The sequence below is a fragment of the Microtus ochrogaster genome, chromosome 5 (genome assembly GCF_000317375.1).
Source record: "Microtus ochrogaster isolate Prairie Vole_2 chromosome 5, MicOch1.0, whole genome shotgun sequence".
Lineage (NCBI taxonomy): Eukaryota > Metazoa > Chordata > Mammalia > Rodentia > Cricetidae > Microtus > Microtus ochrogaster.
In genome coordinates, this window is record NC_022012.1 from 47403159 (window position 1) to 47429741 (window position 26583).

The window sequence follows — 26583 nt, forward strand, 5'->3', positions numbered from 1 at the left end:
CCGTCCAAACACTACCTGAACCAGAATATCTACAACCCTAAAGCTACGTGGACCCAGGTTTTCAGTAGAGTGACATCAAATGTGTCTTCAGTTTTCCTGACCAATTCTCTATGGCCCCGGCAGTTGCATGTAATGTGAGTGAAGGAGTAAAGCAGAGAAACGGCTTCACTCACACTACAGATTGCTGTCATCATGGACATAAACCACTCCATCCCTTAAAGATCTGTTTCTCTATCTATACAAAGAGAAGGCTGGACTACATAATGTGTACACGTACACACACACACACACACACACACACACACACACACACACACGATTAATAGGAAACTCTTAAACATATTTATGAAATAAAATCCTCATGCTAGCAATGAAACCCTGTCCATACTCTCTTCAACAAAGAATATTTCTTCAGCTTAAGACAAGCTGAGCAATTTTAATTTTCCAGAGATAACTAGCTTCCCCAGGAATTAAACATCTTAATTTTCATATAATACTTAACTATTTTCCATCTGAGTCCCCCACCTTATATTAAAATGCTTTGGTACCTTTCAAGGTATCCTATCTCCTTACGATTGTACTATCTGCTCCTAGTTTCTTCCATTCATGTAAATTCTGTTGTTTTCTTGCATTATTCTTAGGACCTCTTAGATAGCCTCTTATACTTTTATCACCAATCAACTAAGAAATTGAAATATTTAAGGGCTTCAACACTCGTGTCATCGATAGCAACAGCAAGAACAGAAGCTGGATCTGCAAGTGTTCCTATAAAAAGGAATTGTGTAGTCAGGCTCTCTGAAGGATAATTAAGAGGATAAAGCTATTATAAAAACTAACATGAGATTACTAGAGAACAAACCACATTAGCTGAGTAGGAAATGCTGCTGTGTAGGTAGCAGTGACAGAAACATGAAACACAATACCCTTTGAAGAATGACTTAGAAACGGAACCCAAGTCACTTACTCTAATGGCACAAACATGCATACAATTTTAAAAATCCTATCAAAATTACTTTCACCCAAGGTGTCTCTTAGAGTAGATAAAAAAGAAAAATCAGGAAAAAATTCACGACCAGATGTAGTAGGACTGCTGACATTTGAAAGGTTTGTTCTTCTCTTAAAGCAGTGTCAAGAAACCACACAACACATGACTGCGCAACAAACTGTAGAAACTCCCACAGAGTTAAATTACACAGAAACAGCTGAAGCCATGCTGCAAATCAAACTTCATCTATCAAAAGAGAGATCCTGTCCACCACTCTTTAAGGGAGCAGGGTCTGTAGGAACGTTAAGGCACACGGGCCATTCAGACTGTTGCACATGAGCACCAAGGAACTTTCTGAAGCATGTGCACAGACGTACTTTTACAAGTCACTTCTAAATATCAGGAACACAATCTGAACCTAAATCACTTAAAGCCCCAAATCAATGTCTTTTTCTAAAGTCTAATGAGATTTATTCTTGGTTGTTTTTTCAACAGTAAAACTAATATGCCTGTCATTTCGCATCTGGAAACACTATAAAGTGTTGGTATGCTTACTACCTACCTGCCCAATAGCAAGTCCCTGAAGTTATGGCATCACTACGCTTGGAAAAGTAAAATTTCTCTTTTAATAATAAATACACAATTTGAATAAACACTAGCTCAGTGTCTCTACAGCATGGTTTTCCAAGAAGATCAATCTTTTCGAGAATTTTGCAAAAATGTTGTTCTTGGTTAAAAACAAATTACTGTTTTCCATGACCTATTTCTTCAACTCTAGAATCCCTGGGCTAGCATCTAAAGGGTTCCATCAACCTTTGCCTTCACATTAAGAATATTAACTTTATCTGTCATTGCTACCTAACTTCTATTCAGTGATTTAGAAAAACCAAGGAGCCTAAAATTCAATACAAGCTTATAATACACAGTACTACTCTAGGGAGAAATGCTAAGTAATTCATACCATTACTCAGTTTACCACATTTCACTTAATTTTGGCATAGAGGCAAATAGATAATAGATATTCAACAATCAGGTTTTAAATGGAAAGAATTTGGCTGTTTACATAGAAAATTTCTATTATTTTATTTGCTAATATGAAAAAATGTCAAAATATAACTTCCACTTTTAAATTTCAGAGCCTTTTGATTTTTAATTACATTTGTTTATATATTCAGTCATTCATTCATCCGTGTGGGGGATTGTGGAGGGTGTGCCCACGGATCTGTAATATACATTATACTGTTGGATTTTGGTCCCCTTACTTGAAACCCAAGCATGTTTATTTCAAGTATCCTTCAAGACCTGTCGTCTGGGGATGGGTGCCCCAAACCAACTTTGTGACAGGAAAGAAGAACTGACAGCAAAAAAGCCCAGGAGTAAAAACATTGTGTCCTTGAGAACAGCTAAAAAATAATTCCCAACAGAGGCAACTAGTGTTTAAACCATGGCATAAAAAGGCCTGCAGCAGAAAGATGAGTGAGAAGTTCTACCATGAGAAGCTCATCCACGAAGAGAAAATGCAATTGGGACTCCAGCTTTACGACTTAAACCTCCCAGTCAGTTTCTGCTGGACACAGTGAGGGGCAGATCTGATGATGCTTTAAGTATGTATTGTTATTTGTTCTTTTACTTCGAAATACTGTCCAAGGGGACACTTGGCTCAGCTTGAGACTCTCTCTACTAGGAACTTCACCTGGCTGCTGTAGAGAGGCATGCCAGAGATAATACTGTAGATTAGCCTCCAAACTGCACAGAACGAAGTCAGAAGACAACTTACTGGAGTCAGTTCTCTCATTCTACATGTCTATCTCTGAGATTGAACTTGACTGCAAGTCCGTTTCTCTGATGACCCGCCTCACAAGCTCAAGTTTTTCTGTTTTTAAGACAGTTTCACTTCACTTGTATAGCCCATGATGGCAATTCTCTTTCTGAACCTGCTAAGTAGTGGAATTATAGGTATGTACCACCACACCTAGGTTTTCAAAGATAATTTTTAATAGCAAAATCCACTGATCAAAATAAAACCCTGCCTGTTTGTGTTTATTCTACTTCATAAACTACTCAAGTGTAGAGGATTAAGAATGAAAGGAGACTCTGAAGGGGCACGTAGAACTTTTCCTGTCTCTTCTCTCTCTGTCTCTTTTCCTCTCTTCCTTCCCTTTCCCCACGTCCTTCCCTTCCCCCAGTAAAACTTCCCACTTAAAAAAAAAAATGAAGGGAGAGAAAAAAAAGCAAAGAATAAGAAAACAGAATTCATGTATCAGTTATATGTGATAACAGGAATTACAAATGTAATATTAACCAAAATCCTTGAGAGGATCAGAAGAGTATAAGATAAATGCAGAACAAGGAAAGTCGATTTTACAGGTCATTAAAGGTTTAAAAAAAATTCTCAAAGCAATAGTCCAGTAGTCACTGATTTCAATAAATAGGACCTATGTGTGAAATTTGCATTTAATGACACTAGGGATAAGAACATACCTCATCTCATGTTTTATATCTTCACTCTCAGATTCTTCAGAACTTCTGTGCTTGTCTGGATCTGGAAGTGTACTTGGATCAAATCCACCATCATCTTCATCACTCCAGTCCAGAAAGGCTTCTTCTTCATCCCTGGCCTAAGAAAACGCACAGAGAACCAAGCTGTAAGAAGTCATCTGATAATAGCTCTGTTTGTGATAGATTCACACAGAGTACTCATCTGATACTACTAAATTAGAAGACTTCATTATAAAGAACTCGAAGCAAGACTTCAAGAACTTCAACAAGAACTTCAACATTTTCAAAGACAAAGAAAAGTTGTATTATTTCAAATTGCAATAAAATATAATCCAGAAATTATACTTCTATTAATTTCCTTACATTTGTTACAGGGAGAAGATATTGGTTTTACTTTTTTCATGTAATTCAATTATCAAAGGAAAAATATCAATTGTTTCATTACTCTTACACACACACTTCAAAACTACCAAAAATATTAAGTGGAAATATCAAAGACCAGAAGAACATATTTGTGAGATTTTTATGACTCTAAAAGTCTAAATTTTGAAATGCAATTACATCTGCAAGAAACTTGCTTATATCACTAGAATTTAAGTGTAGAGACAGCGTGACTAAGATCACTAGGGGAGCAAAGGATGAAGAAAGGGATCAGTGGCACTACAGAGCAGGCAAGGACAAACTAATGTGAGAGTGAGCAACATTCAAGGCATGAACATCGTTTGTCTAAAACTGATTTCTGGATGACTAGTTTGGCCACCTGGTAAATGAACTCCTTGAATTGAAGAAAAAATATAAACAGGATTCAAATTTGAAAGTCTAAATAAGTTTCCTTTTTAAAAATAAGTAATATCTTTTTTTTTTTTTTTTGGTTTTTTGAGACAGGGTTTCTCTGTAGCTTTAGAGCCTGTCCTGGAACTCCCTTTGTAGACCAGGCTGGCCTCTCACAGAGATCCGCCTGCCTCTGCCTCCAGAGTACTGGGATTACAGGCAAATAAGTATGGCCTGGAGGGATGGCTCAGCCGTTAAAGGCTAGGCTCACAACCAAAAATAAGTAATATCTTTATAAAACTTTTTTGAGACCAACTATGAAGAACCTAATAATTTTTTATTCAAGTGAATAATCGTTTCCCAGAAACAGACTCATGCCTCAGAATAGCATATAAACACTGCACAACCCCAAGCCACTGCAGAAATCCTCTTACACATATGAACGCCTCTCTCAACAATCTTTAAATATAAGAAAACAAGGAACACGTTAAGAAGTAAGGATTAATCACTCTGCAAAAGTTCCTAGTAGTATTTTTCTTAAGAAAGTTTCCTGGTAACAGTGAAAGGTCTGAACAAATATCAGGAGGAAAAATTGTCAATAGAAGCCAAAAACAGTACAACTATGGCAAACTATTAACACTTTTTTGAAAATAAAAATAACAACAAAATTTGGTGTTGCCATACACTCAAGAGAACACTAATCTCGTGGGCTACAAGATATTCACAACTCTCCAGATAGTCCAACTTTATGCTGCTCACAAAGGTATGCTGTCTGAAGATGAAGGCGGAGTTAAGTATAAGAGGTTATCAAATTTTTTGGTTTTAGGACATCCTCACACTTAAATAGAACTAAAGTTCACAAAGAGTTCCTGCTAATGTAGAGAAAATGGCAAAGACATGTTATATCAGAAATTAAAATAGTTAATTCATTTATGAACAATAAACTATGTATTAACACAAAAGGTATACTTTTACAAAAAAAAGCTGTAATTTTTTTCTCAAAAATCAAAGAATACTGCTTTATACTTTTCCAAGTTACAAATGGCTGGCTGCACCCAACCTGCTACCGTGTGACTTTATCTGAAGTGTAAGGAGAACTCACAGCAAGTACTTAGAAACAAAGGAATTACTTTATAGCCTGTGATTTTTAATTCCCTAACAAATACTTTGCATTAAGTTTCTTTAAAAAAATTACTGTCATCATTTATAATTTTTTGGATTCTGAGAATTACACAAATGTATTTTGATTATATTCACCCACTCACTTACTCTGACTCGTTTTCTCTCTACCCACACAACTTGTGTTTTTCTTAAGCCCTCGAGTGTAATTTGTATTCTCCAAAAACTATCAAGTGTGATGAACCAGGGGCGACATCCTTGAAGAAAATTGATTCTCACTTCCCCAGCAGCTAACAAATACCAATAGGTCCTAACTAGTGGTGAGACTTTGTGCCTACCTCCTCCCCACTCCATACTGGGATATTATCTAACTTGAGCTTGTACAACTAGCATACTGTCACAGCCACTGTGAGTTCATACATGTAAATGTCCTGTTGTGTTCAGAAAATACTGTTACACTATAGTTATAGTTACCCACTTCTTAGACTCTAGTTTCATCATAGTTACCCACTGTCTTAGACTCTAATAATCTTTCCATCCCCTGCTCTGCAATGATCCCTGAGCTTGGGAGGAAGGGGTATAATATAGATGTCCCATTTAGGGTTGGATGCTCTACTGTCTCTTATTTCCTGCACCTTGGCCATTTGTGGCTCTCTATAAATGCCATCTACTGCAAAAAGAAGTTTTTCTGATGGTGTTTGAAAGATATACTCCACTATAGGTACACCAATAAGACACTGGGTGTCAGGTTAATGTTATATACACAGATGTACATATCAGGTCCATAAATATGGTCTAAGAAAAAAGTCCAGGAATACTGCGGAGATGCCTTACAAACATGCCAGAGTTTGAACCATTGTCTCTTTCTAAAACCTATCTTTTTTTATGTTGAGAATCTAGAGTTATGCTATGGTCTGCAGTGTTAAAAGAAAAACTCTTGTGGATCTTATCTTTCTATGCCCAACAAGCTCCAAAATATTTTGATTAAAGATTTTTTACTCTTGATTCTAGACAAACTGGTCACGTCACAGAGCACACCTAGATGAGGCCAGAAACATCATCAGTGAGCAACTATGAACAGTGTCTGTCTACATTAAAAGCGAATAGTTTTCTTTTGTTCATTCTCTCCAACTTTCTCTTCTCTCCTCCCTCCCCTCTCCATAGCCTCACCCCTCCCTTCCAAAACATAAATCAAGCTGTCTTTAAATCTATTAGCTATTTAAATTTATTCTTTCTTTAAAAACTGCCACATAGTTTTGCTTAGATTTTTTTTCCTCCCAGAACCCAACATTATTTCCTGAAACATTTTAAGTTATGTAGAATACAATCCAGAGTGACAATTTATTGCCTTGGATGTTAAAATCCCCAATATTTTGATTATTATTTATTTATTTATTTAATTGAGAAAAAAAATTTCCGCCTCCTCCCAGCCTCCCACTCCTCCCGCCCTCCCCCCACTCCTCTCCCCCTCCCTCTCAAGTCTGAAGAGCAGCCTGCCCTGTGTAAAGTCCAAAGTCCTTCCCCCTCCATCCTGGTCTAGGAAGGTGAACATCCAAACTGGCTAGGCCCCCACAAAGCCAGAACAAGAAGTAGGATCAAAACCCAGTGCCATTGTCCTTGGCTTCTCAGCAACCCTCATTGTCCGCCATATTCAGAAAGTCCGGGTTTGTCCCCTGCTTTTTCAGTATTGGGAGCTCACCAAGGCCAGCTGGATTGTGACTGAAAAAGCAGGGAATATTTTGATTATTACTAATGAAACTTTGGTGTCTTTCAGACGTTTTTGCTGACTAGTAAAGTTATTGTCCCTTTCGTTTATAAAGCAGAGAGAACCAAAGAAAAAAATTATGCATAGTACTTGCTTATCAACAAGTAATTTCAGATTGCTACAATGTGCTTGAGTTTATAGTTTATTTCAACCAGAGATGACTCCTGAAGCTTTTATTTGTGGAAAAATTCCAACATCCCCAGAACAGCCACAAACTGAAAAATCTGTACTCTAGTATGTTGATGAAATATCTCGAAGATGGATAGAGTCTTATACATTGTTTGCTGTTTTAGGCTTGAAAATAAATCCTGCAATGAAAAGCTAGTTATAGATCTGAAAGATGAACTTTGAAACATATGGATGTCTTCTGACATAAATATTAACTCAGAAATGCATACTCAAATCTTCCATGGTATAGAAAAACAGAAGTATAACTAGCTTCTAAAGTTATGTAGTAATTATTTACTGAGTGCTTCCTATGTACAATAAACACAAATACATAGTAACTGACTCTAGTAAAGTCTGGCCCATGCTCTAAAACACCATGAACAGAACCTGCAATGTGTACACACACACACACACACACACACACACACACACACACACACACACACACACATTTCTAATATAAGGAAGAGAGTAATACATGTTCTCTGGGTTATTTGCAAGTGGAACGCTATGGAAGTTTAGCCAGTGGAGCGCTGATCTAGCACTGGGACGGGGTAGTGGCAGATAAGAAGACAAGCTTCATACATCATTTAAACTATGGTTAACAAAACAAGAAAGGGATTGGGACAACAGAGAAGACCCTAAAAGGGTGTTTTGAAAGATTGCATTCATAGTGCAAGCAAAGATAAAGGATACAGATTATGTAGTGCAAGGTGGAACTAGAAACATAATCAGAAAAAGTACTGTCCACCCCCTCTCTAAGCAGGTAGAGTCCCTTGCCATAGTTTCCAGCCTAGGAAGCAGAAGGCAGCTGGATTTTTACTGTCACTGGCTCCCTTATCCAGGCATCTTCCCATTAACAACCTGATACTGATGCGGTACAAATGTGAGCGTTATGGGGAGAACACAGAGGAAAGCAGCGGTCACTGGGAGACTTAGTAAACACTGACTCTGCCCTTGCAGCTGTGCAGCTGTACGTCAGGTAAATCACAACCTTACAGTAGAGTTTATTATCTGGGAATTTAAACCGTATTAATGTCTAATTAGGGAGTCTATAGACTAATGAGAAAATAATATAAAGTGCCCTGCACAAAGCATGGCAATCAATGTGGATCCTCAACAAATGGTTGAAGTAGTAATGTTTTTACATAACAGAAAGGAAATAAGAGAACTGTTAAAAATTCTAAAAAGGTCAACAGGACCTGAAATCCTGAGCTGACATATTTTCAAATTTCTGAGGAGTCAAAATATCTATTGCTATGTGACTTCTGGGGAGAACAGAAGACCTGCCTTCTCACCCCAGACAGGGCACTGTGACAGACCAAATAGCTATTCCACCCAAGTCCAGTTCAGTAACCCAGTAATTTTGCTGGAAGTACAACAGTGCAGATGAGGGTTGCTTGCAGGAGGATAGATGGCTCACTCTCCACAATGGACAGGTCAACCAGACAGAAACTTAGCAGAGAAATAAGAGAACAGATGTCATGACTCAAATGGATTTAACAGACATTTATAGAACATTTCACCTAAACACACACAAAAAATATACTTTCTTCTCAGCACCTCATGGAACCTTCTCTAAAATTGATCAAATATTCGGTAACAAAGCAAACTCAACAGATAGAAAAAAAAATTAGAATAACCCCCTGTATCTTATCAGATCACCATGGCTTAAAGTTAGAATTCAACAACAACACTAGTTGCAGAGAGCTTACAAATATATGAAAATTTATCAATGCTCAACTGAACCACCCTTAGATAAAGAAAGGAATAATGAAAGACATTAAAGACTTTCTAGAATTCAATGAAAACGAATGCACAACATACCCAAACATGTGGGACACTATGAAAGCAGTGCTAAGAGGAAAGTTCATAGCACTAAGTGCCTGCATAAAGAAAGTGGGAAAATCTCACACTAGTGAATTAACATCCCACCTGAAATCTCAGGAAAAGTCGAGAACAGGCAATAATCAAATTGAGGGCCAAAATCAATAAAATGAAAACAATATAAAGAATCAAGGAAACAAAGAGCTGGTTCTTCAAGAAAATCAACAACAGAGGCAAACCCTTATCCAAACTAACCAAAAGACAGAGAGTATCCAAATTAATAAAACCAGAAATAAAAGGGAGGACGTAACAGACACAGAGGAAATCCAGAGAACCATTAGGTCATACTACAAAAATCTGTACTCCAAAAAATTGGAAAATCTAAAAGAAATGGACAATTATCTGGATAGGTACCACATACCAAAATTAAATCAAGGCCAGATAAACAATTTAAACAGACTTATCACTCCTAAGAAAATAGAAGCAGTCATCAAAAGTCTTCCAACCAGAAAAAAAACACAGGGCTGGATGATTTCATCACAGAATTCTACCAGAACTTCAAAGAGTAACTAATACTCCTCAAATTAGTAACAGAAGGATTATTTGCCAAAACCTTTTTAAAAAGCTATAGCTATCCTGATACCCAAACCACATAAAGAAAGAACTAATAAAATTACAGACCAGTCTCCCTCATGAATATTGATGAAAAATTCTCAATAAAATACTGGCAAATTTAATCCAAGAACACATTAAAAAAAATCTTCCACCATGACCAAGTTGACTTCATCCCAGAGATATAGGGATGGTTCAACATATGAAAATCTATTAAGTATTTAGGCTATAAGATAGGTTTACAAAAAAATTGGACCTAAAAAAAATTAAAAATTAGACCTCAAAAGGTGCAGATTAGGAGAGATTAATTGCAGACTCTTAATGACTTCCAAAGATTGGAAGACATTTCCCATCTACGGACTACTATTGGGATAGAACCTGGTGAGCTGATTTAAACAAAACCTTAGACGGTGACAAGGACTTGAACAGTACCAGGAAATTATCAGCTGAAGCTGAGAGGGAATTGACTTTAACTGAAGAGAAATTATAGGAGGCACATGTGGATCGTGTGGATCCGAATCTTAACTGCATTCTGGTCAAACTACACTCCAAACATTCCCCTACAAAGAATTTTAATGCAGAGGGAAGATATTAGCTTAGAAGGGATCTTTTTACCACAGAAACTTAGCAAAAAATTAAAAACATATATGGAAAACATCTATGAGTTAATTGTGAAAGAAAAATTGAGATTTTGTTAATTAGCAGGAATAGACCCAGCAGAAATTGTAGTACCATTCACTAATGATGAAATTAACAAATTATGGGAAGAAAGTGAACCCTGGAAAAGAGCTTGTAGTAATTTTTTGGGAGAGATTAACAACAGTTATTCCTAAAGCAAGAGACAGAGCAATAAAAAGGACTAATTGGACCCTTCCTCACATTGTATGGGGGCACACTAATAACTGAAGCCTATACATTCTATATTGATGCAAATAAATCAGGAAAGGCAGGTTACAAATCAGAAAAATTAAGCAAAGTAGAACAAACCCTTATGATCCTGTCCAAAAGTCAGAATTATATGATATTCTAATGGTACTAAGGGATATTAAAGAATCTCTCAACATAGTTACTGATTCACAATATGCAGAGAGTTGTTTTGCATATTAAGAATGCTGAATTTATACCAGATAATATAGAATTGACTTTATTATTTATTCAAGTACAAGATATAATCAGGAATAGTTATCATTGCATATATGTAACATACATCAGATCCCACATGGGTCTGCCAGATCCTCTAGCACAAGGTAATATAGAAATCTATCAATTATTGATTGGATATGTGCTGAAGACCTCAGAACTTTAGAGAAAACATCATGTCAATAGCAAAGGTTTAAAAAAAAAAGCAAAGGACATTATAAAGAAATGTCCTATTTGTTCTTTATACAACCAAATAACATTACCTGCAAGAAGTAACCCAAAAGATACTCAAAGAAATGAAATTTGGCAGATGGATGTGTTCCATTTTGCAGAATTTGGAAGATTAAAACATGTAAACCACACCATTGATACCTACACAGGTTTTCAATGGACAACTGTTTTAAGTTTGAACTTGAACAAGGCTGATTTAGTAATCACACATTTACTAGAAGTTATGGCCATCATGGGTATACCTGTACAAGTAAAAACAGATAATGCGCTGTCATACGTCTCTAAGAAAATGAAACAATTTTTTTTGCTTATTATAATATAAAACATATTATAGGTATACCAAACAATCCTAGAGGTCAGGCAGTTACAGAAAGATCAAATCAAACTATAGTGAATATGTTAAATAAACAAAAAGGGATGATAAATACCCTCAGAAATAGATTGCGTAATGTTTTATTAACCTTGAATTTTCTTAATGTTAATGAGAAAGGAACACCAGCTGCAGAAAGTCACTGGACAATAGAAAAAAAACTTCTGAATTAAATCAGCCAGTGTCCTTCAAAGATCGTTGAGCTCAGAATAGAAACCAGGAAATGCGCTATGTTTCACTCCTATTTCCACAGGGGAAGAAAAGCTATGGATACCATCAAAATTAATCAGGATTTAGTTGGAAGGATAAAACTCTTAATAAAGTGAAATGACAGTTCTGCAGAGGTGGCAATCCTACAAGTAAGGAAACCTCACAAGGGTTGGGGCAGGCTTCTGTTCTTGTCTTTTCAGGAAAATAGGAAATACCCACCTTCTAGAAGTCAAGAGACTTGGACACCTAGATGCCCAAAGAAGAAAAGCTAGCTATCCAGAAAGCCTCACCAAGCAAAGAAAAATCAGATTTATGATACTAATATTCTCTGCAGGGTAAAATCTCACTAATTAAACATACATATCTCATTACTTCTCAATATAAAGGTAGTCTCAACTCACTTAAAATCAAAGCTGACTTCAGAGTTGACTGTGGCTCTCCTTCTCTAAATACAAGCATGTTGTTACAAAAAAAAATCCAGAGTTTTTGCTTCATATCAGAGAGCCATCTGGTGTGGTTCAGAAGAAAAATAAAAATCTAGGGACTAATGTTATCAAAACTCTGCTTTCAAAAACTCTACTTCTAAACATATCTATTTTTATCTCTATAGTACCTTTCTTTAAATATATATCTATTGAAATTCAAACTTTCCATTTTGATAAGAATAATGGTTAAGTTTTCGACAGTGAACAATAAATTTTCCTACAATAATCTCTGAAGTCTTCAGGAAGAAGACTGGGCCTCACGACAATGATTCCACTGGTTCATATGATACCATTCAGCTGAGAGAACCACTCAAAGATCAGCTTTGGACTACAAACTCTCAGAATAATTTTGATGTGGCTAGCTGAGAAGATCCAGCCTATCTGACTACTCCAGCCAGGACTTGAAACAAGTGTGGCACTTTCTCATTATGCATAGAATGGACAAAAACAAAAATGATACAGTTACCTCTCCCCCAGGTCTTGATAATTATCCTAAATTTTTCTTTTCAGGAACCCCTAAAAATACTGTCATTCCCCAGACAGCAGGAAGTAAATTTAAGAATACAACGCTCACATTCCCAAGAGGTGGGTTGGGTGGTTTTTGGTCGTTCAATGGGTTATAGATATTGTCATTGTTTAGGGTGGTTAAAGTTATTATTGGTAATGGTCAGGAAAAAAAGCTAAAAGGAAATTAGATTCAAGGTTCTATGTTTTGAAAAGAAAAAAGGGGATATAGATATGATAGGATAAAAGAGTAGATTATTGAATCTACTCTGAAAAAAAAGGGAGGATATAGATAAGATAAAAATGTAGATTCCTGAATCTACTTTTAAAAAGCAGCTACTAGTTTTAAGTGTTTTACATTGGACTGGACTTTTGTATATTGTATACAAATTTTCTATATTGATACATATTTGAGATTAATTTTATTAAAACATTCTGTACATACATTTTAAATCTTGTTCAAGGTATTTTACCTACACAGCTCATTTAACAATGTAATGCAAATTTCTAGTCTTTGAAAATTATTAGGATAACAAGGAAATGAAGGTTACTAATTAGTCACCTATTATAATTGAACTTGTGGTCACATTAGGTATATTTTAAAGATCAAACAAAGATAATTTTAGATAGGTCAACTTCAAATACTTCAGAGATCTACAGAATATGGCATTTAAGACATTTTAATAACAAAGGTTCTTTTTTATGACAATGAGACATGTTTGTACTTGGCAGCCAGCACCAATCTACTTCAGAGAAGATAATGGGCATTGAAGAAACTCTACACGGAGTTTACTTTCTTTGTGGTAAAAGCCCCTGGGCAAGAAAATGCCTCTGCTTCAACTGCTAATAGTATGTTTTCCTAATTGTACAAACAGAACACAAAAGAGACTGCCGAACACTGTCAATACAAGCAGAGACAGCCCTTCAGAAGATCCTGCTTTACAGAAAAGTCTGTCAGATATGCTAGGCCTGTAGGCTGAAGATGGAACACTGCATAGGAACTTTGGGTGACTGTCTAGACAGGCAGCTGTTTCAGTCATTTTTCACATTTTTGGAAGTCACTTGCTCACACTTCTTGCTTCTTCAGTTAATATTATTTCCTTCTTGGGTCTATAATGGAGTTGAAGACTAAATAGAGTTTTCTTTGTTTATTTGATGCATAAAGCAAGTTATGATAAACAGTAAATTAGATATAAGATTTTGGAATCACCAAGTCAGGATAGATATGATTTTCTCTGAATTTATCAAATGCAAATAAATGGACTAGACATTGTTGATAGATTGTCTGTATATACTGTATATAGTCATTGTACTTACTGTATATAGTTTTTCTTATATTTGTATTAGTTATAGCCTTCTTTTTTTATTTTAGACAAAGTGGGGAAGTATAGTGATATTTCATATGTATTTTAATAAATAAAGCTTGCCTGAAGACAGGGAGTAAAACAGTCACACTGGTCAGCCTTACAAACCAGGCAGTGGTGTCAGATACCTTTAATCCCATTACCCACACTAGTTTGGCATACAAACCAGTGGTAGTGGTTCACTACCCCAGCACTAGAGAGGAATATAAGATGGAAGGAGACAGCTCTCAGTCAGTCTCATTCTGAGATTCCCAGAGGCAGGATAGTCATTTCAGACTGAGGTAGAGGTAAGAGCCAGTGGTTGGTTGTTTTGCTTTTCTTACCTCCAGGTTGAACCCCAATATCTGTCTCTGGGATTTTATTAATTGTGGTACAAAATCACTTTCCTAAAGCCCACTTTTGAATATTGCTACACTAGGGATTTGCAACACATGAGCATTTGGGAAACACTATATCCAAACCACAATGCTAGAACACGGGAATAAAGGATATGGACAGTGGGTCCAAGGCATAGTTTTGTAGGATGAAAAGGGTCTAGTGATCTGTTGCCAGCAATATGGCAGTAAAAACTACCATGTTGTATGTTAAAAGCTGATTAATTTTTGTCCTTTTACTAAATACACACAAAAATATCTAGGTAACACTTTTATTATGCAGATTTTAAACATGCATTTAAGTATGGAAATACATGCAGATCTTGGGGAGGTGAGGTTAAACACATTCCCATGGATTGTAGGACAAAGTTAATAAGAAGACTAAAACTAAGATCTTTGGATTTTAGAAGTCTTCTGGTCAAGGTCAGATGACACCGCCCTTATGAAAGGGTTAGATGTGTACTACATATTTGGCAAGAGACAAGGACTCCAAAATAATCTATCCTCATTAGACAAGGAACCAAACAAAGATATTAGACCATCAAATTGGCTTGAACATCTCTTAGTGCATATCAATTATAACATGGATATAACTTTAAAGAGAACTTGGTGATTATTCTGGTAAAGACTATGATGTTGCTGTAACAATAAACCCCTGCCTCCATTTTTTTTACTCTAGTATCAGATGGTAACTTCAAATTCTAATTATCTTAATGTTTAAACAAGGAAGATAGGTGGCTAGACAGATACCAATCCACACACACAAACATACCACAGGAAATGCAGCTGAATCAAATTCTCCCTGCAGGCATGCAAAAGCTCAAACATGTAGGAAAAATAGGGAAAAACTTTAAGTTCTAAGTATTATCAAGGGACTGGACAGATTTTTGAGACTGAATTCGTCATATATTTGTTAAAATGTTTTCTCTTTTAAATAAACAAGTGTGGCCAATATAATACAATACAATAAAAATATATAACTAACAAGACATCTTGGAACCTACAGTTTTATGCATATGGTCTTATGATTAAAAAAAATAAGTCATAACCGAATAGATCTATAAAAGCCACTTTCATAGTGTTTTGAGGCGTTTCCCCCAGATTTTATTTTGTGTGTGGTCATGAAGGTCATAAGAGAGTGCTGAATCCACTGGGCTGGAATGACCAGTGACGATGAAGCGCCCTTTGTGCGTCCTGGAAACTGAGAACTGGTCCTCTGAGAGAGCCACAAGCTGCTTACTTTCTCTCCAGACACATCTCAGGGTGTAGTGATAGGAACAGTGGGGCTGTGTCCCCGGCACCCCGGCCGCCTGGCTAGTTTACGCCCAAAATAACAACACACAAACTGTATTCATTTAAACACTGCTTGGCCCATTTCTATCTAGCCTCTTCTCGGCTAACTCTCGCACCTGGACTAGCCCATTTCTAGTGTAGCCCACGAGGTGGTTTACCAAGGAGATTCTAGCCTACGTCCATCCTGGGTCGGAGCTTCATCGCGTGTGTTTGCCCGGGAGCAGGCAGCATGGCATCCCTGCACCAGAGAACAGAGCTGTCAGGCTGAGCTCACTTCCTCTTCCTCCCAGCATTCTGTTCTGTTTACTCCTCCCACCTATGTTTTAACCTATGAGGGCCAGCCAAGCAGTTTCTTTATTACTTAACCAATGAAATTAACAGATTGATATATGACACTCCCACATCACCAGGGTATTTACAACTAATGTGTACATTATTGCTCTGAATCACTTCTCTGGATGATTAAATTTGTGTGATATGATATAGAAGAATATTCTACACATGCTCAGTAAATGAAAAATTTACTGCAGATAAATGAAAAATTGATGTAACTAACTTTCTTTTGTACACAAAAGGTTTATTTCAGGCCACAAAGGTATTACATCACAAAGGAATAAATAGAGATGGTATTCTGGACAGCAGGCTAACAATATTTGGTCTATAGTTTAAATCTGAAAGCAAGACCGGTAGGACAGAAACATCATTCATAGTTGGTGCCTTAGTGTCTGCTATATTAAAATGAATCTTTGATATTTTCTTGGTTGTTAACTAGAACTAAAAGACTTGGAATGAAAATTGTAATCCCTTGTAATATTTCTGATGAGTCAGCATGCCTTATTATTTGCATCTTATAAAAAGAAATATCAACAAAAATATATAATTCTTTTATAGTCTGAAGCTAAATATGTGTTCAACTTCCTTATAACACTTAAGAATGAAAACTGACTCCTAGTGACACACTGCTATACCCACTGATCAATGCTCAACCCTCATCAGAGGAGCTTCTTGAAGCAGGTGGCTATTTAACATAGAATTAACTGAGCAGTGTGCAGTGAGTGCAGAGTGAGAGACTGTAGAGTACTCAGTCCCAAATGGGATGTCTTTATCAAACCTTCCCTCAAGGCTCAAGGATCTATTTGGGAAAATGAGGCAGAAAGATTGTAAGGGCCAAAGGTGGTGAATGGCTCCAAGGAAATATTACCTTCAGACACAACAGGGCTCATACACATATGAACTCACAGTCACTGACAGAACATATAAAACCTGCACAAGTGCAAACCAGACAAAATTAGCAGGAAGAAGAGGAAGTAGACAGAAAGGGTCTTGACAAAGTTCATAGTGGAAGATTCTGATCATTTAAAAAGGTTATTCCTTCATCCATTTTTGCACATGGAAAGAGACTTTTATCTGTTCAGGCATTCTGATTTCACTCACCACAATCTAATCCCAATTGTATAAGCTCCTGAAAACGATTCAGCAAAGTCAAACATCCTCTGGAGGCCTGAGGGAGAGCTGATGGGGCTAAGAATGAAAGACTATACCATCTGACCAGAGTTTAAGATTAAAACATTTCTCAAAGTACATAAGCTTGATTTCAGAGTCCATGTGGGGATGTTTTTTTCATGAAAGGCAGGGCATGACTAAGATGAACTTTGAATGCTGAGTGCAGACAGAAAGATGGAAAGAAAACTCATGTAGATATGTCTCTCAACATGGAAAGAATCAGAAGGAAGGCTAACTAGAGCAGATGCATGACTGGGAAAATAAGCAAAAGGGCATATCTACTAGGTCAGAGATAAACTACACATCCCCCTGAAGGAAGGCACAGACTGCAAAGCTCACTTTTCTTTTGTTTCTTCTACTTTTCACTTCATTCAGTGTCCCACTTGTAAATATGATTTATTACTAATGTTACTGGGTTTCTCCAGTTCTCTAAGGATTGTAACAGTGTAAAAAAACAAGCACATTTATATTGGGATTGTCAGATAAGGTCACGTTACATTTTAAAAGTTTACTGAAATCATAATCAATGAGGAAGTCTATATAAATACTTAGGTAGGACAGTGTTTGGTTATTTTTTCTAGCAAAATGCAGAATATTATAAGAAATATGATCATGTCTAACTTCAACCTATATTACAGAACCATAGTAATAAAAACAGCATGAATGGCATACAAACAGACATATACATTAGTGTAATAGGATAGAGGGCCCAGATATAAATAATTCCATACAACTTCACCTATCTAATTTTTGAAAATATGTAAAAAAAAAATACACCTTGGAGAAAGAACAGCACATTCAACAAATGATGTTGAAAAATCTAGCTATCAACACAGCAAATGATGAAACTCAATCCTTATCTCTTACGTCGAAGAAAAACTCCAAATGGAAATCACTTAAGACCAGACACTCTAAAAGTACTAAAGAAGGGGGTATGTTACAATACATAGGCTCAGGTAGATTCTAAATAGGAATATTTACATAAGAACAACAATCAAAAAAATGGGATCTCATAAAACAAACAAAAAAACCCTTCAATACAGAAAAAGAAACTGTTGGATAAGAGAGCCGCTTGTTAGTTCCTGGCCACTTAGCCCCAAAATAATCACACAGAAACTATTAATTAAATCACTGCTTGGCCCATTAGCTCTAGCTTCTTAATGGCTAATTCTTATGTATTAATCTAACCCATTTCTATTAATATGTTTATTGCCATGTAAAGTTCCACCCAGCTTCGGCGGGGCTACATGGCTTCGCTGACTCTGCCCTTCTTTCTCCTTTCTCCCAGCATTCAGTTTAGTTTTCCCCATCTAGCTAAGTTCTGCCCTGCTATAACTCTAAAGCAGTTTCTTTACTCATTAATGGTAACCTCAGCACACAGAGGAAAATCCCACATCAAGAAACTGCCAATTGAGTAAGGAAGCAACCCTTAGAATAGGAGAAAATCATTGTCAGCTATCTATGTGACAAAATACTAACATCTAAAATACTGATAATGCAAAAATTAAGCATCAAGAAAACAATCCAATCTTTAAAATGGCTACAGAATTAAGTAGTGACTAAGGAACACTTTTAGAAGTGTGCAGCATCTTTAGGAAAATGCAGCTTAGAACTACTTTAAGATTCCATCCTAGCCAGACAGTGATCATCAAGACTAAAGATGACAACAAATGCTAGCTAGGATAGAGAAAAGGGAGAACCCTTACATCACATACTGTTGGTGGGGGTATAAACTAGTGCAGCCACTTTGGAAATCAGTCTAGAACTTTCTTAAAACACATTAGAAATAATGCTACCATATGACCTAGCTATACGACTTTTGGGCATATACCCAAAGGACTCTACATAAATTCAGAGATACCAGAATATCCATGTTCATTGCTGCTTTATTCATAAAAGCTGGAAAATGAAAGCACTCTATGTTTATTAACTGATAAATGAATAATGGTAAAATATGGTAAACACACACAATGAAATTTTATTCAGCTATAAAGATAAATGAAATCTGCAGGTAAATCGATGGAACTTGGAAAAATTAGAGTGATACAATCCACAAACAGAAGGGTAAACACCACATGTTCTCTCTTATATGTGAACCCTAACTTTGACTCTTGCTTGTGAGTACCTATAGAAGTCAGGAAACTAGGAAGGAGATATTTGGGGTAGGGCATCTTCAGGAGGGAGCACAGTATAACACAGATAAAAGTAAAGCTGAAAGGAGAATAGTAAGGTTAGAAAAGGTTAAACTGAGAGTAGGGTAGGAGAAGTGTGGATTCAGAAGGGAAGGGTAGAGAAGACTATTCAGAGTAAAGAGTGTATGAAACAGATGTGGAGGGCGGGCGGTGGTGGCGCACGCCTTTAATCCCAGCACTCGGGAGGCAGAGGCAGGCGGATCTCTGTGAGTTCGAGACCAGCCTGGTCTACAAGAGCTAGTTCCAGGACAGGAACCAAAAGCCACGGAGAAACCCTGTCTCGAAAAGTCAAAAAAAAAAAAAAAAAAGATGTGGAAAACTACATTGTAAATCAAATAAAAGTGCAAAAGAAAAAGTGAACAGTATTTACCTTGCTAGATAATGCAGCTCCTAGAAGCAGTGAGTTACCAAAAATAGAAAATTTCCTAGTCCAGATGTGGAATACTTACTATAGGAGTTGTGATCAGGGAGGCCTACAAAGCATGACAGTCTTGTCAGTCCTTGGTTGTCCACCAGAACTAGAGGACCAGACCATTGCTGAGGATACCATATAATTCAGTAGTAAGACATACAAAAACCAAGCTGGAAATGAGCTAGAAATGTCCTCCCTGCTGACTAGCATTCAAAGAGATGGAAGGTGCTGTGCCAGATGCTGGGGAGGAGACGTCTTTATCAATGATGTTACTGAGCTGTGGAATATATGAACCACAAAACCCAACCTCTTGGTAAGATGTCCTGACCTGAGCAGCATGGACATTGTGGAGCTAACAATAAGGCCTGCTTATAGGGAAGGAATTCATGCCTATAACTGCAAGTCCAGTTCATGTTGGGACACAAAGGTTCTTCTCAATGGAGGAGATAAAATACACGTTTTCCTGCCCAGAAGACGGGGTGAATTTTGTTAGCAACCTGGTGACCTTTTTGCTATCTGTGGAGGCAGACTGCACCTTTTGCTACAGATGCAGACCTCACCCAAATCCCCCAGAATTATTATCCCAGACTCTTCCTTCCCTAGCCCATTACCCAACCTTAGAGGAGATACAACATGTACTTTATGGCTGTTGACCTTTATGCTATAGGAGAGGGAGCACATCCAACTTCATGGTCGCATGTACTTTGTAAAAGAGCTCCTATGTAGTCACACCTTAAGCTTTATTGTGCAGCTGGAATTGAAATGATTATGGGAATTAATGTTGCCTGGAGACCCTTTTAAATATGCAAGCAATGAACCACCTGGCATTAGACTCCCACAAGTTTGATGGAGGCTGTCATGGCAGGGAAGCAAACGCATAGAGATGAGAATGAAAAGCCTGGATGAGGCAGATTCTGCTGTTACTGCGTTCCATTTAAAGACACAGAAACTGAGTCTGTTGATGAGTGCATAAACCAACTTCTAATTAACCCCATCTTTCAACTTAAGCACACTAGGAAGTTAGCTCTGCATGATCCTGAGAGTGAGCTAGCAAGTAGAACTCCTCTACACTTTCTGCTTCAAGTTCCCATTGTGACTTCCCTCAATCATGTATTGAACCTGTAAGCTGAAATAAGCCTTCTTCTAAGGTGGTATTGGTCAAAGTGCTTTTTATCATAACAGAATGAAACCAGAACACTTCTTAAACACCACCAGTTAATTTTTCTCATCTATATTAAATATTACTGATTGTTAAACGGGAGGCTTTGCTATGAGAAACTGACGGAATTATACACTACTCAAGTTGAAAGACAATGTATTCAAATGCTCAAATCAAGAGTTTTAGAGGCTTGTGTCTGGGTACTGGTAGAATAGCAGCTCTGACATTCCCTTTAAGACAAATTCCGCACTCACTAGTGTGGTATCAACATTCTGCTCTGAAATTATAGCCCAATGCTAGACCATTAATTCAGGAACTGGTCTGCCTGACAGACCATAGCTGAAACTGATTCTTCTGCTGTTGCTAGTACCTTGTTAAGCAGTTATAGCCCATGTACCATCTACATGTGATATGTAAATTCCTTAGATGTTCCAAAACTGTTACCTTGCTGTCAGTCTCGTGAACATATCCTTATTACTGTAATGCAATAATAGCACTCTTTCCATTGCTTCAGCATGGTACTCACTGCCTGAATAAGGTACCATTTTATATTCTTTTTTGTACCTAGACAGAGATCATACTAAATTGTCTTGGGTACAAAATGGTTAAAAAAAAACAAAAAACAAAGTACGTGGATGGGTGGGTACTTTAGATCACTGAAAGTTCACTGTCACGTTGTCTACTAGCAGAATTAAAACAACAGCCGAGGTCTGTTTTTTTGACAGAGTTCTATGATAAAGTAAGCCTGAAAAGGGTATGATGGGGGTTTTAAAAAGAAACCTACAAATTTAATCCTCAAGTCTGTATCTTCTCTGAAAGTTAATAAAAGAAGAAAAAAAATACACATATAATACTGGGAGTTTTGTTTCATTATAGGCCACTCTGGGGAAGGAGTTTAATTTTAATTTTACTGTTAATTAACAATTACTAATACATGAAGAAAATAAAGGCTTAAAATATGATCACTGCTCTTATTATTCACATACATAATGCACAGAGGAAAAGTAATTTTTAATTTTCTTTGGTATTCCCACCAAACAATTAGCAACCCCAGCTATTACACACAAGTTTTAATGAAAATTAGAACAAAGAGTCCTTGAGCAGCAAGAACAGGGGAGTACCATTACATAGGTCCTCCTGCTCATTAATATCAATGTTTAAGAATTTTAATGAGAACTGTTATTTGAAATAGTGAAACCAAAAAGATCAATGAACATATAAAGTCCTGACTGAGTAACAGAATTTTAGATATTAAATATTTAAAAAACAAATTAGGAAATGTTAAAGACAGAGATTTTAGATGATTTGTTCAAAGTCTTCTGACTCTGAAAAAGCACTAAGTGTAGCACTGAATTCTTTCCTGTAAGAATATTTTTATACAGTATTACCAAAATATATTTTCCATAATATCTTAAAATATTAACAAAATTAGAAACCAAAGGTGAACAGGAATCTGACCAACTGTTCATCAATGAAAAACAATAAAATTTTAAATTCTAAATTTTTAATGTTATAGTTCAATTTACCTCATTATACAACTGAAGACCGACTCCTCACATTGTAGACCTCCCCATGAAATGTTATCAAGTCTCACTCTAGGGTGGTCCTTTGGAATAATGGTCCCCACCCAGACCAGAGAGTCCATTCGCTTCACCAGTTCCCCTCGTGGACCTGTAACTGCCCCTCTAAAATTGAGAGACCTGGGATTCAGTATCTTTTAGATTCAGATGGAGGGTGAAGATAATAAGCGAACATCATTCAATGAGGATTATACAGAAAAGCAAAACGATAGCGTCAAAGAATTCTTCAGAAATCTGGACTGTAGCTTGGTATTTGTTTGTTTTGCTTTGATTTATATAGTTCTAAGAATCAAACCCATGACCTTACCCCAAAAAACAAACACTGGCACTGAACAACAACCTGACTCTGAACTGATTGTTTACTCTAGCTTATGGAGGATGGAATGCTTCTACTGCAATTTTCTTCCCATAATTCACAGTAAGCAGACCTGATATTCAATTCTCTGACAGGAAGTAAAAACATTGAGCAGAAAAATTCAATCACTTGTATGCAGTAGGGAAGCCACTTGTTTGTCCCTGCCTCCCAGCCACGAAATAAACACTCAGAAAACTGTATTATTTAAATCATTGCTTGGCCCATTAGCTCTAGCTTCTTATTGGCTAACTCTTACATCTTAATTTAACCCATTTCTATTAATTTGTATATCACCACGAGGTCGTAGCCTACTAGCAAAGTTTTAGCATGCCTATCTCCAAGGGATTGTCTCTCCTCTCTGCCTTCTTCCTCGCAGCATTCCATCCTGTCTTCCCCGCCTACCTAAGTTCTGCCCTATCACAGGCCAAGGTAGTTTCTTTATTCATTGACCAATAAAAGCAAACACATAGACAGAAGGACCTCCCACACCACTTGTAGATAAAGGGGTTTGATCTCAAAGGGCAGTCTACCAGAAGATTAAACAGCTCCAAATACCACAAAACAAACAAACACATAACACACTTTAAGCCTGGCAATAGAGATTAAGGTGCTTGTCATCAAGCCTGTGACCTAAATTCAATCCCTAGGACTCAAAAGCTAGAGGAAAAACATCAATCATCACAGGTTGTCCTCTAGACCATGTCAAATTCATACATAAATAATTTAATTTAACAGGGTCAACTTACATTATTGAACTGAAAGAATTAACACAATCCAAACAATAATCCTATTGGAAAGACCAAGAAGGCTTGTCACAGTGTGTGTAGTTGTCTCTAATTTACATGTAATGCATCCAAGTCACCAAACTGGTCCATAACAAAAACTTGTACAAAGACAACCATCCTGGGGAAGGCAGTCATAAAGTTTAATAGCCACTCCAACCTGAAGGGGAAGGGGGAAACTGCTATCAAGCTACAGGATCACAATTATTCATGGGGCTTTCTGGAGGACAAAATAAAAACCCAGAACCCTTTTGTTGCTGTACAATTTGTGTTCACAAAGCATGTGGTACACTGGGAGTTTAAAGAGTGCTTCAAAGGTGCGTGGAGTTTTAAACAGTTCCCGCAATGTGACTAAGAGAAAGCAAAAACAGCACATAAGACTCCATCTAAAAATACAGACTAGTCATAAAAATAATTTTTGCTGTGTTAGTAGACAAAACAAATATTATTTTAACTAATAGAACAAAAATACAAGGACATTATTAGAACAATTCTACAACAGAAAAAAAAATCAGCTCTCCCAGAAATATAGCTAGGAAATAACTAGCTTTAGGTCTTCAAAACTTTGGTTTTATCTTTGTCTGGAATCTCAGCAGATCTCTAAAAACAGACTAGTTAGAAAATCGCATTCAGTTACTAGCATATATTTTTCTCACTGATGAGAGATAAGAGATGTGAAATTTGTGAGTTTACCTGGTATATAACCTGTAAAACTCATTTGATGAGGAGAAAAACAACTCCCAGATACAATATGGTGATAACAGAAATGTACCTATGAAATACTCCCACCCAACCACTCCACAAAAAAACAAGAAAAAATAAAACTGAGCCATTAACAATGAATTAATCAAATGACTAAATGGATAAGACCAAAACTATATAATTATGCCTATTTAGTGTTGTTACAGCTTAGATCTGAGTGTTCTCCATACTCTCGTGTATAACAACTTGCTTTTCTAGCCTGAAATGCTGTTACTGAGAGACAGGACATAAGGGACAGAAGTTAGGCCACTAGGACATTTCCTTAAAAGGATGTAGAGACCTGGTCCATTCTTTTCTTTCACTGCTTCCCAGCTACTATGAGGCAGCCTCCTCTGTTAGCCTGTCACCCTGAGATGCCATGTCAACTCCTCAAGCAACAGGACCAAGTGAAAATGGAACTCTAAAGCCCTAAGCCAACATAAATCTTTCCTTAAGTTGATGATTTTGCCGGGTATTTTGTCATACAAAATAACACGAGTATGACTGAGTAAATTATTAGATTCAATCCATCATGAGAGGAGTAGTTCAGGGAGAACATGTGCCTAGCATATATAAGGCCTCAACTCTGCCAAACTGGGGGAAAAAAAAAAACCAAAACTATCTTGGGCTCTGGATTTGTCTTAAGAAACTGTTAAAGTATTTGTAACTTATAAATTACCAATCTAATATTTAACAGAGGCTCTGTTACCTCTATGAACAAAACTTGGAGACCATACAAATGTTGAGGACATTATGTGATCTAGAACATGTAACAGCTTTCAGTTGTGCTAAGACAGTTGCCTAAGGCCAGTAACATATGGATCACACATAAAAAATTAGAGAAAACCAAGTACCATCTAGGAATTCATTGGCCTCTCCCATCTGAATGCTCACCTTCAATTCCCACTAATAAACAGTAAAACATAGCTCCCTTATGGCAGAGGGTAGCAGTGAGAAGCTAAACAACAGGACCAAGACAAGTCAAAGTGCCTAAAAACTTGGAGTATAGTGCAGACCTGAATCACTGCTGCTATTACAGTTAAAGTCTGTGTTTCTGTAGAAACAGAAACCCTCCTCTCTTGCAGCTGCTCTCTGGGTCACCTCCTCGTTTGTTCTGAATGAATACTGCAAAGGCACAGGCACTACTCTGAATCTGCACACTCAGCAGCAGCTGCAAGACCAATTTGGTGAGAACTACAAACCCAGAACAATGAATATCTTGCGAAGACCCTTCTGAGTTTACAGCCCTAACAAGGGTCCAATTGGATTAGAACCCCACAATCTTTCAAATGCTTGTCCCTCTGGTTTCAACAGAATCTGAACTTTAAAATAATGACTGGGGGCTGGAGAGATGGCTCAGTGGCTAAGAGCACTGCTTGCTCTTTCAAAGGTCGTGAGTTCAGTTCCCAGCAACCACGTGGTGGCTCACAACCATCTGTAATAAGATTTGGTGCCCTCTTCTGGCCTGCAGGCATACATGCAGACTACTAAGAATACTGTATACATAATAAATAAATAAATCTTTAAAAAAAAATAATGACTGTATTTTCAACAGAGACAAAAGCCTAAAGTACAGAAAGTCAAAGTTTAAAAACACTTGCAATAGGGCGTTAGAAAACAGCTGTGTCAACAGACAATCAGCAAAGACTGAAATCAAGATTAAAAACTGCAGACCTTCACCTATTTATTTCCTACAAATCAAATTCCCCAGAATCACTCTTAATTCTATAGTCAACCATCTCCTGCAGGTTCCCTTCTCTGCCCCACATCTCTGGAAAATCATGCACATCTTCTCCAACCTTCCTCCTTACTCATTCCATTGTCCCAGCCCCACCTTCAGCAGCCATCTCTAGGAACCCTCTGGTCAAGCCTGCCTGAGAAGCTAGTAGGCTAGGGGAGCAGGTAGGAAAGTTCCAGATCTTCACTCACCATCCTCTAAATCTAACCCCCAGGGTACATCCCCAGCACCTTAGCAGGCTGCCTGCTGTGGCCTCTCCTCATTCTCTATTCCCAGTCCAAGGGGACTAAGCAAGTCCTGAAAAACCCTGCTTTCATTCCTCTGGTGAACTCCCTAAGGCCATTTCCCATTCCCCATTCCTAAGTGTCAGCTCACAATACCTAGAAATACAGTTTACCTGGAAT

At 37.2% G+C, this 26583-nt stretch overlaps 1 protein-coding gene across 2 annotated transcripts in view; it reads right to left on the reverse strand.

Annotated features, from left to right (window-relative positions):
• The window catches only part of Ddx10 (DEAD-box helicase 10), a 156599-nt gene that overhangs the window by 13377 nt on the left and 116639 nt on the right, over positions 1-26583 (reverse strand). For both annotated transcript variants that reach the window (XM_005347348.3, XM_013346110.2), the window contains exon 17: positions 3467-3603. In XM_005347348.3, coding sequence (XP_005347405.1) covers positions 3467-3603 — 137 coding nt within the window. The remainder of the gene's footprint in view (positions 1-3466; positions 3604-26583) is intronic.